Source organism: Siphateles boraxobius, unplaced genomic scaffold (assembly GCF_051911475.1).
Source record: "Siphateles boraxobius isolate OS27281-9 unplaced genomic scaffold, OSU_SipBor_1 9, whole genome shotgun sequence".
NCBI classification, from domain to species: Eukaryota; Metazoa; Chordata; class Actinopteri; order Cypriniformes; family Leuciscidae; genus Siphateles; species Siphateles boraxobius.
The window spans coordinates 27131491-27152750 of NW_027509219.1; the positions used below are offsets into that span (position 1 = coordinate 27131491).

The window sequence follows — 21260 nt, forward strand, 5'->3', positions numbered from 1 at the left end:
TTGAAATATATTAAAATAAAATAAAAATGTTATTTTAAATGGTAATATTTCACAACTGTATTTTTGTATTTTTGATCAAATAAATGCAGCCTTGATGAGATTAAGAGACTTTTAATATCGTAAAAAAAGTCTTACTGACCTCAAACTTTTGAACGAAATAAGTGTGTGTGTGTGTGTGTGTGTGTGTGTGTGTGTGTGTGTGTGTGTGTGTGTGTGTGTGTGTGTGTGTGTGTGTGTGTGTGTGTGTGTGTGTGTGTGTGTGTGTGTGTGTGTGTTAAAATAATTATGGACAGTAAATAAATAAGAACAGTGTGTCTCACCCTTAAGACTATGAACAATAAATTAGCTACTGCTATAATCATCTTTGGCTGCTCAGATGTTCTGCTCCGATTGGCTCACAACAATAACTATTCTGATGAAATTATAACCACCTCCCTTGCTAATCTGCTTTTGATATACACCCTCATCTGTGAACCTGCTCAAGCATTTAATGCTGGATGAAGCTGCAGGAAATGAGTCCACCATTAAACAGTAAATTTACTCTGAATGGCAAGCTGATGGACGAGAGCTGATGGATGAGAGCCCGGCGACCTGCGACAAAGCATCAGTTCAAATAACAGGCACACACACACACACACACACACACACACAAACAAACTGACATGTGCTCTCAATCGCATATGACGCAACTGAAACAATTAGCATGTGAAAAGCGCTGGATGTTCCTTGACACATTGCTGTAATGTGGACGCCACTCCCCCAGCGGTCAATCAGCTTCACCAGAAACACAAACACACAAATACATACATTACATGCTAAAGGAAGCTCTCACCATATCCAAGAGTGCCTCCGGAGAGGAAGGCTGCTCAAGCGTATCATTCTCTCCTCGCGAACCCTCTGATTGCGGCCGGACTTCATTGAATGACAGACTTTCAAGAGTTTCTCAACAAGCACTCCACGAATCCTTCTCATTGAGAGAAAAGACTATGTGACAACTGTGTCCATATTGTCTCTGTACCTGTTTGCCATGTTTGGTTTTGGATACTTCCATCTACTACTTGGACACACTTTAATGCTGATAAAAATATATATAACACAAGACAAAAACAAGCTATTCCAATAAGTGTTTAAGGGAAGACAAATGAAATCACCCTGAAACGAACAGTGGCATCCATAACGTCCAAATACAACAGCCTCTGACGGAGTGTGTCGAGCTGTTCCCGTCTGACGTTCATTGTGTTTATCTGGAAAACGCTTGGCCACATTCCTCCTTCCTATCCACATGACGATATCAAGTCTTTGTTTTTTCCTGTTGCCAGCGATATATTTCCTCTCGCTTTACAGAGGGCAGGGCAGTAGAGTTCAGCAAGTACACTGCCCTAAATCCTTCAGTGTTTTAATAAATGTTCAATCAGCTTTATCCACCTTTTTCCTGAACATTAAAGTTGTTGAAGTCTATTTTTGTTTTCTTGGTATGAGAATTTTACGCCTGACATTCGCATACCACAGGGTAGGGGTGGGCAATAAGGCCTTTTTTTTTTTTAAGGCAGGATCATGATCTACAATCTTATTATTCTTTTTCATGTTAGCTTTCAATACTTATTTTGGAAGTTTCTCAGCAGTACAGCCAAACTAAGACACCACTGACGTTCAAAATATTTTCTTTTGTGTTCCACAGAAGAAAGTCATACAGGTTTTGAAATTACATGAGGGCGAGTAACTGATTTTTGGGTGAACTCTCTCTTTAAATTAAAGAGAGACATCAGGGCAGTCAACGGAAGAAAAAAAATGTATTTCATAGTCACCCCCTCACTTTCACACTATCGGATCATATATTTCATAATATTTGTGTTTTATTTCTGCACATCTAACTCATTTTCTTATCTGATTTTTGTTGCATAGGCAACGTCTCCCTTGGACAAAACATCCCTGGTTTATGAGCGTGTATGTGTTTGTGGGGGAGGAAAACACATTGCAGGACCGAGTGAGACTACTGTTCTTGCGTAGATCTCTTTCCCTGTCGGCATGTGGTCATCCTCTTCAACCCCATAACGAGAGCCCTCTTCGTTCCAGCAATAAAGCGTATCGATTCTGTCAGTGCAAGCTGTACTCTTTAGCTTTTTAACACAAAAAATGACGCCTCAAACTGAGAGGGAAAGACAACAAGGCAACAGCGACAAGAAGACACTCATGATCTGATTTCTCTTTCTCTTTATCATATACCCACACAGACACACATGGGCATAGAATATGCAGGGGAAGTGTCCCCCGCACTTTTAATAAGACGTCAATTCAAGTGTGTTCGCATAGAGGTTGTCATGGGCCAATGTGAATCAATATAGATTTAAATTAAAAGAGACAAGATAGTCTATGCATGACCTAAACTCTCATGTAATGTATGTTTCATTAATACTAGAAGCCAGAGATCTCCCTTGCGCAGAAAGTCCAAAAACAGACTCGTAGAAGTAATAACTTATGATGTTTCCAGGAAATCCTGGAATATTTCTGGAAGGAGTTTTTGGTAAATCACAACATAGCACAATTGTGCTAGTCATTATAGAATTTAAGTACCAAAACCTGCACTCTTGTTTTAACATAATGGTTCTCAACTGATTTAACATTGGCCATCAACATCAAGTGGCCAACCATAGTTTAATGAACAAAAGCAAACAAAAAAGTGCTTAAACTCTAAAAAAAAAAAAGTATTAGTATTATCCTGAACTGCACATAGCCACAATAAGCATCTTCTGAACAGCAACAATAAAATGAATGTCACTCTTTCTTAATTGTAAATTTGACAATTTTGCACAAACAATAGCCAAAGTGTGATTTGAAAGCCTAACATATGAAACAAACACTCTGCCAACTAATGCATTATGCTCCTGAACATACGTACAAACTGCACAGAATATTGCATAATATATATCAATGATGTGTTTATTGCTGGTTTTATGCTCTCTGCATAATTCACCACAAAGCGCGGTCAGGACAAACAATGTTTTACATCTTCATAAGCTTCTTTTTTTTAAATCTAATTATGCATGATAATATAATTGTTTTTCCTCCCTGCAGTCCACGACCCTAACATAATAGACCTACACCCATTATCGGGTCACAACCCACCACTGCTTTAGCTCAGTGCTCAATGCCATAATATATCTGTCAAGTGCTGATTTATAAAACTGCTTAAAATCATCTCACTGTTCTTCCCTTGAAATGCATTTACAGCAGGTACGCTAGGAGTCACATTTTATACACTTTTATTGCATAACATCCGTTAGGATAAAAGCTTTTAGTGTTAAAAATCCACAGAGCATAAATTTTTAGATGCACCACTGAACTGCAACCTGGTTATAGTGTATTATGCAATAGCTTCTTTCCTTTTTTACACATGATCTGTGACCATTATCAATCTCCACCATTTCCACTTCATTCACTTGTTAATTTGACGCACTTACTGACAGTGTGAGCTAAATGAAATGCATTCTGGTATTTGCATTGGGTGTGATCACCGAAGAGTGAGAGGGGGAGACGTTATGACTCCTGAATGAGGGTCTGACTGGGGCTGCTCACACTAGTCGTTCACCCAGCTCCCAAAATAGACTTTCTGCATTGCGCCGGCAGCCCTTATCTCGCTGTCTGATGTTTATGTTATCTCTCTATGGGGGGATCTTTCTCTTTCTTTCAACACTGCTTTACACATTTCATTTTCACAAACAGGGCCACCAGGAATCACATAGCAGCATCTGAAGTATTAAAGGGGACCTATTATGCAAAATTAACTTTTACATGGTGTTTGAACACTGATGTGTGTCCACAGTGTGTGTAAACAACCAGCCAAAAATGGTAAAAATCCACCCACTCTATTCTTATGATACCCATAAATCAGAAGCAGTGTCTGAAAATACACTGATGTCACAGTAGGGACAAGCCCCACCCATCACTGGTGACGATCTGCCCTATAGAGTGGTGCAGGTATGATGTAAATTTGTAGGCCAAAATGTGGAAACGTTAGCAAAATGTCAATGAGTTTTTGATTAAATGGATTCTATTAAGGTTGGCGGTCTAAGACATAAAATACATTAGTATTACCCCACTTGTGGTTTTCTTAAGCTGTTACGTGTCTTGAAGAAGGCGGTTTGCTAACAAGTGGCTAAATGGGACAAGATGTTGTCAGGGACATTAAACATCACACCGAACAGGTAAGCTCAGGCACTTTTACAGGCTCATTATGCTTATAACTGTGCTTCTATAAACTATTCTAAATTTTTCTGGGAAAATAAAATAAATGTTCTTTTTTTAAATAAAAACTGAAAGAGTTGTCAGAAGCTTAGTGATGGCTACATTGAAGTTGTCGGACCGTGGTGTAGTTTGTTTATAGCCTAAATTTAGCTTTTTAATTCTGGCGACTACATTTAGGCTTCAAGATACATAAACGTTATGTTTTTGTCGAGGGAACCAGAGTGATGTTAAATGCCGGTTAGCGTACAAAGTGACGTCATAACTGCACCACCCTATTAGCATACAAAGTGACGTCATAACTGCACCACCCTATTAGCATAAATCCCACCCTGAGTGAGCCCGACATAGTCTGCCAAAGTATATCCTCGCTATAGAACCTATTAGCAGAGTTTCCACTGTCGGGCCAGTGCGAGTCAAGGCTTTAAACAGGCCGTGCCAGGCTAATAGCTAATAGTCACACAAGCACATAATTACACCAACAAATGGAAGTTTTATCAGAAAACGAATCAGAAAGAAATCACTGGAAACAGGGTGATCGCAAAACAAACATGATAAAAGTGACCATTTGCTGGCATTTTTGTTGTTTACTTGAATATTTAAAACCCAAGCATCGATGTTTTACCAAAGGTTTACAATAAAAAGAGATACATTGATCATAATGAATTAATTTGTGTCAAAATTGCATATTAATCACAAATAAATAAAGTGGTTTAGCCTACCGTTAGGTCTATTTCACAAAAGAAAGAGGACACACTTACTTATTCAGTCGCGTCTGTTTCTGTTTATTTGGTAGTTACAGGATTTTCGTTATATTTTCAGTCAGAGAAACAAGAGGAAGCTCCCGGAAATAAAAGTTGCTTTATTTTATGATAGTCCGGTATAAAGAGATGAGACGTAGGCTACCGACAGATAAAATAAAAACATGATTTTGATAGCTTTTATGATTTGTCTGATTTCTTCAAGCGTTCATATTTACCATGTTTACTATGGTAATGGTTAGCGTGCATAGTCTTTTGCATCGCGCATAAAATATTTCTACCTTATACGGTGATCAGATTCCACATCGGATTAGGAAACAAACAGAAGGCATTCAAACATGAAAGTGAGTTTTGAGGTAAATTATTTTAAAAGTCTTTAATGCTGACACAATCATCCGACGCTGCCGTCTCCAGACTCAGGTACACTCCGCTTCTGTTCGTAACCACTCCTCAAGCCCGAGTTGGCCCGCTTTGGACCAAGGTATTCGTCGGGCCAGAAAGCCCTGGCCATTGTCCCTGAGGGAGGCCCGATCAAGCCCCGGAAGTGACAGTGGAAACGCGACTGGCCCTGGCACGCACTAGCATGCCTGCTTTTGGCCCAACAGTGGAAACGCGGCTATTGAAAAAAATTCTAAAATTACAAATTTTCTGTTTTTGGATTTACCAATGAACATAAGAGTCTCCATAGACTCCCGGCACCTGAGCCACTGAGGACACAGAAGATGAATTTGTGGCTAAGAAATTAGGTAAATTCTTGATGTTTGTGCAAACTTCATCCAGAACAAGTAAGTATCACACTTCATATTTTGTAAATGTTTCCTAATGAAGTTTCTGAAAGTGCTTGTTGGCATGCTGTATGGATAATGTGGCTAACGATGATTATAGAAATTATAACCATAATTAAACAAAGCGATACCTGTTCTATGTCCATGCACCATATATTATCTGGCTCTGTAGATATTCTTCAGTTCCCACATGAGCACCTGTACAACAATTTATAGATGATCATGACAGAAAATGCTAATCAATAAGTTGAATAATGTTACATGTAATAATGTTACATGAAGTACAATGTTACTCTACAACAAATACATCAATTCATCAACTAACCATTCAGAAACATCCTGTTGCATTCTGAAAGTTGTAACTTCTTCCTGAGTCTCCCCAACAGTGTCCGGCCTCGATTCGAACATATAACGCTGCTACTGACCATTACTAACAATTTATGATATTTTGGCTGCTTGAGATTCTCTGCTTGAGATTGATGTTGTTGTCGGAATATCTGAAGAACAAGCTATAAAGGCTCCGCCCTCTTCTGGAAAAGGTATATACACGAAAACGGCGTGTTTTTGTTCTCACCCAAATAGGGGCAAATTGGACATGCTATTGTAAGACTGGAAAACTAGTTGAGGAACGATCACTCCTCGAGTGGACAAAGGACCCTGCAGAAACTCACTCTGAACTCACTCTCGTGCAGCATTCGAGTATAAGATTCTGGGCAGAGTATAAGATTCTGGGCAAGTCTCACCCCAGAATCATTCTAATCTACATCTTTTACCTTGACCCCCCATTCTCCCCCCACGTCTTTTCCCTCATGTTGAAATCATCTGAAATGAATCCAAAATATATATGGTTTTAATGTGAGCAATTATCATGCAGTTTTATACATGTTTAGTATCTTTTAAAATGTCTCAGTGCGACTGGTACTAATGTCCCATTCCCAAAGAAGTAAACCAAAAGGTAATAAAGTTCTTAATAGTTTAGAAATATCTTGCACACAGAAGGGTGTGTCTTACAGACAAATGGTCAGAAGGTGTTAACTCAATGCAAATTTCCACTGATAGCAAATGGTTCAATGTAAATCAACTTCTGCCCCAGTAAGTTTGGGACAGTGTTTAAGGTGAATTCCCTCTGTGAACTCATGTTTACATTTGAAATGAGTTCTGGCTACAATATATAATGGAATATATAATGGAATGCAGCAAAAAGATCAGGGCCTTTTCTGTACCTCAGATCAGCCCGTGAGGCTGAGAGTTGCCAAAACTGTCAGCTTCATGTATTTCTTGAATGTCGGGTTAACATTTCTCCTCTTTATTCAAGAGCATTTGAAGTTTTGTATTGATTTTGTTTTTGTATTGTATTGATCTTTGAACTGATTATGAAATTGTTATGATACATTTACCTGACATAATAAATTGTTACATTTGATTATTCTAACTGACTTTGACATTATTTACAGTTAAAATGAATAGTCAAACATTCTCTCACATTTAATGATGCACGGATATCATTAAAACCTTTTTCATTTATGGAGTCAGATGAAATAACGAGTTAATAACATGAGAAAATGTATTGAATTTAATCAAAAATACTTTGCTGCAAGAAAAGACAATAACACGTAGAGACCTTCCTTGCTGGTCGGATGCCGGACCTTGGGCTGATCGAGCGCGAGTTTACAAGTATAATAAATTATTTGTTTGGTATTTGAGCTGAAACTTCACAAACACATTCTGGAGACTCCAGAGACTTATATTACATTGTGTAAAAAGGGGCATAATAGGTCCCCTTTAAAACAAAAGCACTTCATAAACTGAAGCAGGGCAGCACAGAGGGCCTTAAAAGCATCATCACCGCAGAGAGATCTATTTGACTCTTAGCTCAGGTTTTAAAGGTTCATAGGAGTCTATAAACTACTTCATGGTTTCAGTAAAGTTCCTAAGAGAAATACAAATGCCAGTGCACACCATGTGCTTTCCAACATATCATGGTCTAAAAATCACCCACATCAACACATATTCCTCAATGACTTATTCATCATTGCCGAAACAAAGCTACTGAATCTACAGTGCAAAATAGACAGTGTGAGCAATGTAGTTTGATTACAAATGAACAAAACACTCCTAACCTAATCGCTTTAGTGAATCTAACAACATGCAGTGCAACCAGTGTAGTCTGATTTTTGAGCAAATGACTCTTCCGAACTTGTTCTTTTTAGTGAATCGAAAACAGCGCAAACAATCAAAGTGTCATGACTCAATGGATAACAGGAAGCAATAGCAGGTAAATAACTCTTTATTAAGGGAATGAGGAAGTGCAAACAGAAAGACACGGGCGTGGAACTGGTGACCCAGGGACGTCGATGGTCAGCGAGGTGAATCCCAAGTGGTGCGGTGAAGACAGACGAAGAACAATCCACAAACGGTGATAATCCACAACCGATGATAATCCACAATCAAGACGAACTTCACAGGAACACACGACGAGAGACTCAGGAACACAAGACTGGAACATCGAACATCCAACAAACGATCTGACAATGGAGATGAGAAAACTGTGAGCATATATAGTGAAATGAGATAGGCTGCAGCTGGTGATGATATGATGATCAGCTGGAGCGAGTCAAGGAATGACACTCAATCACGCCCACAACACACGTGCTTTCATGCAACAACAACAACACGAGACGAGAAGGAAGCAATGAATTAGTATACCGTGACAGTACCCCTTCTCCTAAGGACGCCTCCTGGCGTTCTCAGACTCCCTTACCTGTCGATTGTAATCATCGATCAGAGAGTGATCCAGAATGTCTCTAGCAGGTACCCAACTTCTCTCCTCCGGACCGTAACCTTCCCAGTCCACCAAGTACTGAAATCCACGTCCCCTCCGCCTTGAATCCAGAATACGATTAACCGAATAGGTGGTGTCCCCATTTACGAGACGCGGCGGGGGGGGAACCGGGACTGGCGGATTAATGTGAGCATGAAACACGGGCTTAATTTTGGAAACGTGAAAAACGGGATGTATTCTCCTGTACGCTGGAGGTAAACTAAGGCGGACTGCCACCGGACTAATGATCTTGGTGACAGAGAACGGGCCAATAAATTTGGGAGCAAGCTTATTAGAGACGGAACGGAGAGGAATGTTCTTAGTAGAAAGCCACACTTTTTGACCGACGACGTATATGGGAGGCTTTGACCGGTGGCGATCGGCCTTAGCCTTGGTGCGCGCCCCCACTTGGAGTAAAGTCTTGCGGGCTCTAGTCCAAGTGCGGTGACACCTCTGGATTAAAGCGTGGGCGGAGGGAACCGCGACCTCGGATTCCAGACTGGGAAAGATAGGTGGCTGGTAACCTAAACTACATTCAAACGGAGATAGGCCCGTAGCCGACACTGGTAACGTGTTGTGGGCGTACTCCACCATGGAAAGTTGTTGGCTCCATGAGGAAGGATTCTTGGAGACTAAACATCGCAACACCCTTTCCAGATCTTGGTTGGCTCTCTCGGTTTGTCCATTGCTCTGGGGATGAAACCCTGAGGATAAACTAACCGTCGCTCCCAGTAATTTACAAAATTCTTGCCAAAATTTGGACACAAACTGGGGTCCTCTGTCAGAGACCACGTCCATCGGGAGGCCATGTAAACGAAAGACGTGGTCAATGACTGTCAACGCTGTCTCCTTAGCTGAGGGTAATTTGGGTAAGGGAATAAAATGAGCTGCCTTCGAGAACCGGTCCACCACGGTCAAAACGACTGTGTTACCCTGGGAGGGTGGGAGGGCGGTAATGAAATCGAGAGCGATATGGGACCAGGGTCTCGAAGGAACTGGCAGCGGTTGAAGGAGCCCATCTGGGGGTCGATTGGAAGTTTTACCAGTGGCACAAACCGAGCAAGCCAAAACAAAACTGTGAATGTCACGAGCCATAAGTGGCCACCAGAATCGTTGCTTGACTAGAAATTTAGTACGATAAACTCCTGGATGACAAGCCACGTTGGAGCAATGACCCCACTGAATGACGTCAGACCTTAATCCCTCCGGCACGAATAAGCAATTCGGTGGGCACCCGGGCGGAGGCGTTACCCCTTCTAAGGCCGTCTTGACCTTCGATTCGACCTCCCATACGAGTGTGGAGACAAATAGACTCTCCGGTAAAATGCACTCGGGAGTAGACGGGCGTTCGGAAGGATCAAAAATGCGAGATAAAGAGTCGGGTTTGATGTTTTTGGACCCCGGGCGGTACGAGAGAGAAAAATCAAAACGACCGAAAAAAAGTGCCCACCGAGCCTGCCTGGAGTTCAATCTTTTGGCAGTTCTGATGTACTCTAAATTCTTATGATCAGTCCAGACTATAAAGGGTACCCCCGAGCCCTCTAACCAATGACGCCATTCCTCCAAGGCTAACTTGACTGCCAACAACTCCCTGTTACCAATGTCGTAATTGCGTTCGGCTGAGGACAAGCGATGAGAAAAAAACGCGCAAGGATGCATCCTGTCGTCTGTGGGAGAACGCTGGGACAGGACTGCTCCTACCCCCACCTCTGACGCATCGACCTCCACCACGAACTGCCGTGAATAATCAGGGGCAACGAGGATGGGAGCTGAAACAAAGCGGCTCTTGAGTTTGGCAAATACAGCCTCGGCTGTATCTGACCACCTGAACGGAGTACTGGGGGAGGTCAAGGCAGTCAGAGGCGCGGCTAGTTGGCTGAAATTACGAATAAAACGTCGATAGAAATTGGCGAACCCCAGAAACCTCTGTAGGGCCTTACGGGAATCTGGACTTGGCCATTCTACCACAGCCTTAACCTTCTCAGGGTCCACACGCATTCCCTCAGACGAGATGATGTATCCTAGGAAAGGAACAGACTGTGCATGAAAATCGCATTTCTCCGCCTTGACAAAAAGCCCATTCTCTAACAACCTCTGAAGCACTCGTCGGACGTGTTGCACATGTTCCTGGAGAGACGAGGAAAATATCAATATGTCATCCAGGTAAACATATATGAACTGGTCAATCATGTCTCGCAACACGTCATTGACCAGTGCCTGGAAGACTGCTGGGGAGTTGGACAGCCCGAAAGGCATGACCAAATATTCAAAGTGCCCCCTGGGGGTGTTAAAAGCAGTCTTCCACTCATCCCCCTCCCTGATACGAACCAAATGATAAGCGTTACGCAAGTCCAATTTCGTGAAGATGGACGCTCCCTGCAACCTCTCGAAAGCTGAAGACATCAACGGCAAAGGATAAGTATTCTTTACCGTGATGTTATTCAACCCCCGGTAATCAATACAAGGTCGCAGAGACCCGTCCTTCTTCCCCACGAAAAAGAACCCCGCCCCCGCTGGAGAAGAGGAAGGGCGGATGAGCTTGGTTGCCAGAGAATCAGAAATATATTTCTCCATAGCCTCCCTTTCAGGAACAGAAAGTGAGTATAACTTGCCTTTAGGCGGAGACTTACCTGGCATTAAATCTATGGCACAGTCATAGGGACGATGAGGAGGAAGAGAAGCAGCACGAGACTTACTGAACACTTCCTTCAGATCATGGTACTCCTCGGGCACGTTAGACAAATCCCCTACTTCCTCCTGAAACACACAAACAGGCACAGACGGACAAGCAGACACGAGACAAGACTTATGACATTCCTTGCTCCACTCCAGTATAGCTTTATGTTGCCAGTCCACACGGGGGTTGTGACGGGTGAGCCAGGGATGTCCAAGAACAATGGGTGCCAGGGGTGAATCCAGAATGTAAAAACAAATTGTCTCGGAGTGATTGCCTGAAGTGATGAGGGTGATGTCTTCCGTGGTAAATGAAATGGTGGGGAGTTCTTGACCGTTAAGTGCATGAACTGAAATCCTTTGTGTGAGTGGTCTGAGGGGAATCTGAAATTTGTGTGCGAAAGTGCTGTCCATAAAGTTACCTTCAGCCCCGGAATCCAAAAGTGCTCGACCGTCGTGCTGGTGAGCTGACCATCTCAGTCTTACCGGAAGGAGAGTAGATGTGGATGAGGTCTTCTGGGCGGAGATCCCACCCGATAGTAGCCTCATGCTTACTATCGGGCTTGGCCTTTTACCGGGCAGTTGTAAGCGTAGTGTCCCGAGCCTCCACAGTATAGGCAAAGGCCCCGGGATCTCCGCCTCTCCTTCTCCTCCCGGGAAAGCCGAGCTCGACCCACCTGCATGGGTTCGTGATCGAAGACTGGGCTGACCGCGTCCCTGCCGCTGGACCGTTGTACCTCGACTCCTCCTGTAGGACGGGTGGACAAAGCTCTACTCCCGACCCTTGCCAGCCGCGCGTCCACCCGTAGAGCCAGGTCGATGAGGCCATTGAGAGTCGTTGGGAGGTCCAGGGCGTAGATCTCCCTCTGGACGCGGTCAGCCAACCCATGCAGGAACATGTCCCACTGCGCCTCCTCGTTCCACTGACATTCGGCCGCCAGGGTTCGGAACTCGATCGAAAAATCCGAGACCGACCTCTCACCTTGACGGAGGTCGGCCAGCACCCTAGCGGCCTCTCTCCCCGCGACGGCACGATCGAATACCCGTTTCATCTCCGCGGAGAGTGTCAGGAACGAGGCACAGCAGGGATCTTGATTCTCCCACACCGCCGTCCCCCAAAGCGCTGCTTTGCCGGTTAGTAAAGTCAACACAAACGCCACTTTAGTTTGCTCATTTTGAAATGTTCTGGGCTGTAGAGCAAAATGCATGGCACATCTGGTCAGGAATGCTCTACAGTATGCAGACTCACCCGCGTAGCTCTCTGGAACCGGTAGGCGTGGTTCGGCGTGCGTCGGATTCTCCGGTGGAATGAGGGGAACGGCTGGTGTGGGTGGCGCAGCGGGAACTCGAAGAAGTAGAATCTGCTGGGTCAGCTCGGACACCTGCGTCACCAAAGCTTGTACCGCACGGCCCGTGTCATTCAAATTCCTCTCCTGCGAGTCCATTCTTCTCATACTGTGATGAACAAAGTCCTCCAAACTGGTCGATGAAGTACCCGCTGCTTCCATGGTAGGGTCAGATCGTTCTGTCATGACTCAATGGATAACAGGAAGCAATAGCAGGTAAATAACTCTTTATTAAGGGAATGAGGAAGTGCAAACAGAAAGACACGGGCGTGGAACTGGTGACCCAGGGACGTCGATGGTCAGCGAGGTGAATCCCAAGTGGTGCGGTGAAGACAGACGAAGAACAATCCACAAACGGTGATAATCCACAACCGATGATAATCCACAATCAAGACGAACTTCACAGGAACACACGACGAGAGACTCAGGAACACAAGACTGGAACATCGAACATCCAACAAACGATCTGACAATGGAGATGAGAAAACTGTGAGCATATATAGTGAAATGAGATAGGCTGCAGCTGGTGATGATATGATGATCAGCTGGAGCGAGTCAAGGAATGACACTCAATCACGCCCACAACACACGTGCTTTCATGCAACAACAACAACACGAGACGAGAAGGAAGCAATGAATTAGTATACCGTGACACAAAGTCCACTTGTTGAACATATGATTTTAATGAGTCGGTTCGTTTTAGTGAATCAACCACATGCAGCTTACAATTAAGCATGGTTGTTCACATGACAGAGTGTAGTTAAACATCCACATTATGTATTTTGTCAATACTTTATGAAAATAACTGTCTGAAACCATATTGTTTTGCTTAATACTACCACATTTAGTATTGTTTTATAATATATGCCCTATTATTGGGGATTACATTACATTTATGCTGATTCTCAACAGACCCATTAAAAGTCTGCATAAACAGATGCGTAAACAAAATAATTGTTTTAAATTGATTTATTATTGAAATTATCTCATTATCTCGTTATTTGGCAACGGAATTTAATTTATCCAAATATGTATTCCTTAAATATATTAAGAGTCATTAATGTAACCATAGAGGGACAGGAATCATGTGGAATTGGAACTAGAACCATTGAATTCTTGATACCTTCTTCATGATACCCATCCCTAAATGTGGCTCATCCCTAAATAAACAGAAATTACTAAGGAGGTGTAATTGAACTGAATGACAATTACTTCACTAAAATACTGACGACACTATAATATCCGTCTTGCATTTCTGAACATTTTGAAATTGCTGTTCAGAAACAGAAACATAAAATGCTTTCTCATATTTGATTACAGGCATTTCACTTGACTCATTTAAAAAAATAACCATATTTACATAATGCACAGGACACCCAGGTATGAGTCAACCTTTTAGGACAGGTATGAGCTGTAAAAAAAGGCATAATGTCATGCTCTTAATGAAATTCATGTAAATGAGCTCTTAAGTAAATCGCATGAAACATAACCTGTCTTCAAAAGTTATAACCCAATTTATGTGCCTGAAAGAGGCAGCAGCCAAATATCTTTGTTACATTGCAGGCGCTAATGAATTACTCATGTCCAGAGACTAATTTGCATAATTCCAATTCTCACCCAAAGGCATTGTTCTGGCTTTTTTATGATTCCTGAATTCTATTACTGTTGTAAAAAACAAAACCCCAATGTGTAAAGAAGGTAGGTGATGGTGAAATAAATTCAAAGGGCCAGTGGAAAGAAAGGGAAGATAATATCGCGGTTATCAATGTCATGCGAGCCTCGTCTGCTATCTGTCCTCAGGACTGTGTAATTACTGTCACAATGTAATTAACCTTCACCCTGTCTCGATGGATACTTTGGTGCTCACAACATATTGGCGCCGACAATGCAAGCAAGTGTACAGCCATGTCTGATAACGGTCTGGGTGAAGATTTGGCGAAGCACAGGTGGTATTTAAATGTCATAGGTCAAAATGCTACACGAGTAAATACATAAAGCATCATCCTAATATCAAAGAAAATAACACCAGACAGCAGATAGAGCTTATGGAATAGCAGAAATGCAGCCGTTACAAAGGTAACCCACTAAACAAGGCAGCTGTGTTACTTTCTGTTTCTTAACATTACTAAAATGTTTTAAACAGTCATTCAGATTTTTGTATTCGCAATGTTGTTCATCACAGCACTAAACACTTAGACTTATAGGCTGTTTATTTCCAAACTTACACATTTTATTCTGGACTACAACATGCCCTAGATATTGATTGAAAACATTCTGATTATTTATTATTGTTCGGAAACACATTACAATAAAGCTCCATTTGGTTAACATTAGTTAATTTATTAGTTAACATTAACAATAAAAAATACTTCTAATGCATGAATTAATCTTAGTTAATGTTAGTTTCAAAATGTAATACTATATTATTGTAGCTATTGCTCATTGTAATTAACCCTCTGGGGTCTGAGGGGGTTTTGGGGGCCCTGAGAAGTTTTGACATGCCATGACATTTGTGCTTTTTTCAGTTGCTTACAGTGGTGGTAAGTAACGAAGTAAAAATACTTTGTTACTTTACTTAAGTATTTTTTTCGGGGATCTGTACTTTACTTGAGTATGTTTTATTTGCATCTACTTTTACTCTTACTCCACTACAATATTAAAGACAAAGTTTACTTTTTACTCCGTTACATTTCCCCATGCCTGCTCCAAGTATTTATTACACTGGCTTTCCAAACCAATGAAAAACTTGGTTTTATTTTGAAAAAAAGAACGCACAAGCTCTTTGCCAGCATACGCTCACATAACAGTCAGTTCGCCATTGTGGAAGATGACCGCAGAAACAGGTGAAGGTGCAGCTCTGCCCAGCAATGACCCAGAGATTCCCGCTTACACTGTATCTTGCACATCTTCTGTTTGATGCAGCTAATGTTATGGAACATGTCTATTGCAGAGCTGCCAACTCTCACTCATTCAGACTCACGCAATCGACACTTTCCACACGCTCTCACGACACATTCATTTTCTCACGCAGAGAAAAATCGCGAATCAAAGAGGACATTGACACCGACAGACAGGACAGAGTGGGTTACTTTTGATATGAAATAAATTCTCAGCTCTCAGATTCTGTCAATTTTATTACGAAATTCAAACAATAAATACCGTTTTGGAGCTTTTAAATGTGACGTGACCAATAGCTAGCGCCTGCTATATGGGGTGCCGTTAATCTCTTTACTACTAGTTAATTGTAAATAAACACAAATGAACAATAATAGGTAGCCTATGTTGAAAGATACAGTACAACTTACCGAAATCTATATACCTTATACATAATATCAATAAATCAGTGTTTTTCAACCGCAGAAAGAGGTCAGTAAAACAGCTGGAGAACAATGTCACATAACGTTACATTTAGGCTACCTCAGAAAAAAGAAAAAAAACATTTAATGACCATAGCACGTTAGTTTGCTAGTAAAATTTGTATTTTATAATATATTTAATATTACTATAAATTAGTATTTTGCTAAATATGTGCACACTTTTACTTATATCATTAAAATATTATAAAGTTGTTATTATAATAAAAATCACATGTATTTTTAACATTTAATAATACCAGCTGACAGGGCTCTCTGTAGCCTATGTTTACAGAATTAGGTGAGATTTTCTTAATTTAAAAATTAACATGTATCTACTGTACCAAATATTTATCAAAATGAATCTATATTGAATCAAGATCGGAATCAAACCACAATAATTGAATTGAAATTGTAAAATTTGTATCAAAGAATGGCCTACCAGTCATTGCACCATAATATGCTGTCAATAAACTTAATGAAATTGTTTAGAATTGATGCAAGGTGCTTCATTGTCTCTTGACTGATTGCAAATCTAACAAATTCTTAATTGCAGTATCTAATAATTTTTTCAATTAAAACATTGCATATCACTCCCAAAACAATTGATCTGTTTAATTATTAATATTTACAGTTTGAATATTTACTTTTTATTTTCGGTACTTAAGTACGTTTTAAATCGGATACTTTTGTACTTTTACTCAAGTGATGTTTGAATGGAGGACTTTTGAATGGAGTCATTTTTTATTTAGGTATATATACTTTTACTCGAGTATAATTTTTGAGTACTTTTACCACCCCTGGTTGCTTATAAACATATTAATGCATTAGTTAATGGCCCAAGAATGTGTCTAACTTGGCAAAATCAGAACGTGCCCATTGTGTCGAAGGAGGTGGATTGGAATCCACTGCTGCTTCAATGTATATGTAATAAGTGATTAATAATCAAGGATAAGCATTTCTACATAAATCATTTCTATATTCAATGAGCGATTCAAATATAATTTTAATCATATGTTGCTGTGAGTGTTTAACCAGCTTTTTTCTAGGCGCATTCTGATGTCTGTGTGTAATCTTTGTTGACCCAAAAGAGGTTCTTGAGAGAACAGGCTCTCTGGAGTCGAAAACATCTATCAGAAGAACTCTGGTCTGGAGAAGACCCTCACCATGTATTGGGCTATATAATTGTTTCTAACTGAGTAGTTAAGGTTCCAGGGGTCAAACTCTACGTGACTTACCTGATTTGATTTATAAAATTGTATGCCTTTTATGTGTAGTTCTCTAATGACTAAGATGGACCGTATCTGTATTTCTTCCTGAGGAGGGAATGTGCTATCAGTAAGTTTTGGGTAGTTGTCCTAATGATAGTGAGCTCAGGCTCTCTCCAACTCTGAGGAAACTGTGATTTTAAAGTGCTTTGTGTGTGCATTGGATGTTATGTGCAGGTGCTGTATAGGAGTTTTGGGACACTTGGATGCTCTCCAAACAGACCCGAAGACGCCTTTCTCCAACCTGCGAGGTCACCACAGGACTAAATATAGGAATCGGATGGCAACTATCTTGACTAATGGCGACATACTCTCCTATCTATCCATGTGTGGAAATTAGCTTAGACTATATGTGTTCTTAGCCAATCAGAAACTGCAACCTAAAGCAAGGACGTATCTTAGACCTTGGTGTAGGGTATAACTGCTGTGATCTTTGTAACTGTAAGCGGGGTGGCCTACGAACTCCTGTGTGAGTCTTGAAGCTGACTTCTGTTGATGAAACTGCAAACGATCTTCAGTAAAACTTTTCTTCAATTTATTATAATTCTGACTCCGGATCTTCTTTCAAACATCTGGTCCTTGGGTCCTAAACTGTAAATCCCCTTACAGTATCCCCTTCCTGGATGGCTTTGCTTGGAAACAGATGCGGAACCCACACGTTTGCTGCTCGACACCCTGGAAACAAGCCCTCTGGTGCTACATGAAGAGTCAACCACTAAGTTTTTCATCAGACTGTCACTTTATCTCACCTCATTCCAGCAGTACCATTTATTTCAATTCATTAGCTATGATCGCACTGAACGACCCTTTATTGAGTTTCCCGCCTCGAGCAGGAAAAACAGGGAGAATTTTGGGTATCTTGTGGAAAGCCTGAAAACAGAAGTGATATAAATAGCAGATGGAGCAGAATTATGTAATAGAAGAAAGACAAAGAGATGGGGTGTGCATTCAGGAGACAAGGGGTTCACTTCAAACCCACTTGCTCATTGATATTCATGCTGATGCGGCTCTTGCTGTCTGTTACCTCATCAACTTTTGGAATGTAGCCGAGTTACAGAAAAGTTAGTATTTTAATTATGTTTTCCTTTTCTTTTTTTTTTACATTAATAAAGGTCATACAATGCTATTGCTGCTACTAGCAATAACTGAGATGAGATGTGGTAACTGAGAGGACATCATCTAAACACAGGGGAATTGAGTCGTGATGTAGGGCTCTGTGAATGTAAAATCTGCATTGACAGTACAAATGAAAAGCGTACCATATAATGCCAGCTCATACTGGAGCGTTAGCTGTGAGGAAGACCCTGGTAGTCGAGGAGAGCGATGAATAATTCAGTGCTTGCCTCACATAGATCCTCGTGGCCGATGTGAATAAGCTGTTTTGTAACTTAGGCTGGGTGGGAAGTGAAAAGAGATTTATTACTGATCCCTTCTGTGCACACAGGTGCTTTAATTGACTGGAAAGTATAAAACTTTCTCTCTGCCTTTCTTTAAAACCTTATTTAAAAAAAAAAACAATAACAAATGTCTAAATAATAAAAAATAATAAAAATGTATAAACCATAATAAATATTTATATGAAAACAAATATAAATTGATATAAATATATTTTAATAAATACATTTTATGATAAATAGATATAACATACAAATATTTATATTAAAAGTATGGGGTCAGAATTTTTTTTTGATAGAAATAAATAGCACATTAAATTGCTCAAAGGTGACAGTAAGCAATTTGCTAATATTCTATTCTATCTCTTAACACTCTTAGCAGTCAGCGATTCAATGGACTCTTAAGCACAGCTATTAAACCAAGAAGGTTTACAACTACTTACAACTACTCTACAGATGACTGCTCATTCTCTCATACTGCTCTCAAAAATTAGATTAAGAACCAAATTCAAAGGTGAAGAGTGGAATTTCTCTGCCACTAGTGCCACCAAATGGAATTGTAAAAATAGTAACTGTTACCAAACAGATAGTCCAAACTCACGCCCTTGGTTGTGCCAATGATGCTGTGTCAAGCTTCTCAAAAAAAAAAAAAAATATTTTGATATACTGTATAACACCAAAGTGCCACAGTATTCACACCAGGAAAACACACTTTCTGGGGGTTAATTTACACTTTATTAGGATACTACATTAGGTTCATTCCAAGTTCAGAACAATTTAAGCTCAGCAGCACTTGTGGCATAATGTTCATTCGATTCAAGAGCATTTTTTGCAAATTTAGAACAACTAGATTCATCTAACATTAACATTTGTGTTTACATAATACAGTATATGTGTGTGTGTGTGTGTGTATATATTATTACATTTATATATATTATGTCTGTGTGTGCGCGTGTCTGTGTACATACACACAGACATAATATATATAAATGTAATAATGTATGTACACACATATGTGAACACAAAATTTTATGTTAGATGTGATCAATCGGGTTTAATTGATTTGACAGCTGTAGTAGATTCACAATAAGATTTGATTCAGTTTGATTAATGATTCAATTGTGCATTTTTAAGTGCATTCATAGAATTATTAAATGCTTCCTCAACAATTGAATTTTTACATATTTTAACCCTTTGGGGTCGACAAACATGCCGGAGCGTTTTGCTCGATTTTTTTCACATAGCAGGAAAATAGACTTAAAATACTCTGTCATTTTTGGTCTTACAGACTTAAGAAATATAAAAAAATAAACTGTTGAATGTATCCACTTACAATCGAAATAAAACATTGTGCTTTTGTAAAATAAAGAAAATAAACAGGGTGTGCTTTCTGTCTCTCCATCTCCGTTAACAGTTTTTCTGGAGCACGTCTCTAAACTTAAACAAAACTCAGCGAATACTATTCACCCAAGCATGAGCAATATATCTTTATAATCATTTAAGTTTGTACTTTTAAAATATCTAATTCAAAACTAAAATAAATATTCTCTGTTTATGTAATCTATAAAAAAAAGAGAGGTGTCAGCCAATCTCATTATCATTCTCTCAGCTCATTATTCTGCTAATGTGACACGGCCACGGAGAGCGCGCTGTATTCAAACGCAAATGATCTAAGGCAAGCCATTCAAATATGCCAACGCCCACCAGCTCGTTTATAAAACACATCATGTTTGATAAAAACTTGTACTTTACCTCGTCTTGCTACCTGTGAGGAATAATACTAATAACCCTGGAAAATGGTAGTTTCATTTCTAAGGGTGTCACGATTTCGATTTTAAATCGAAATCGATCGAAAATTAATTCACAAACTCAAAAATCGAAATAAAAAATGGAATCGTCGATACTGCCATGCCCCCATGTCGAGCCCGTGATGGAAAGTTCGGATCGTTTTACTAACTCTATTGTTCAATCTCGTTCATCAAAATTAACTAATCTTTTTTCTAGTCATTTCAGGGGCTTTAAATGTTATAATTTTAACAGCCAAATTCCCCGAACACATCCTACGCAATCTTGATCATATTCGGAATTAAGAAATCATTATAATGCAGTCAAAAGTAATTTACAGGGAACTTTAATACTTGACCTTCCGAGTCTTTTGTTCATTTGTCGCGTGACAGAGGCAATGAACGGATCGTTCATGAACGACTCATCACGGCGCGGGAAAAAAACACACGTGTTGAAAGGCTGTGAGTCCTCTAACTTGGATTCTATGCACGAGCCCGAACTTGGCCGATATTTCCCGTCACTAGATTTGATGGCCGAGTGCGAGCGCGGGCGGTAATGCACTCACTCTGTGTGTGCGGGAGAATAAACAGATTTGCGGGACTCCCGCAAACTAGAAATATCTATGAATAAAACATATAAAAACTAATAATTTTTTTTCATCTGTTGCAGAAAAGCAACAAGAACAACTAAAACAAAATAGAAACGATTTACAGGCCAGAGTTAATATTTATAACATGTTTGCAGCGTTGAGCGATTTAGCCAATCACAGACATATGTGTTGATTTCTTGAACGCAATGACCAATCAGAAGCATTTAAGATAGACTCTCTCAAAAC

At 40.3% G+C, this 21260-nt stretch overlaps 1 protein-coding gene across 4 annotated transcripts in view; it reads right to left on the reverse strand.

The window, feature by feature from the left end:
* The window catches only part of pde4d (phosphodiesterase 4D, cAMP-specific), a 196192-nt gene that overhangs the window by 64232 nt on the left and 110700 nt on the right, over positions 1-21260 (reverse strand). For 2 of the 4 annotated variants that reach the window (XM_077222815.1, XM_077222812.1), the window contains exon 1: positions 833-1021. The exons of the other annotated variants lie outside the window; for them this stretch is intronic. Coding sequence is in view for 1 of the 2 variants with exons in the window: in XM_077222812.1 (XP_077078927.1) it covers positions 833-972 (140 nt within the window). In the remaining variant the exon portion in view is untranslated. Of the gene's footprint in view, positions 1-832; positions 1022-21260 lie in introns of those variants that run through there. 4 annotated transcript variants of the gene reach the window in all.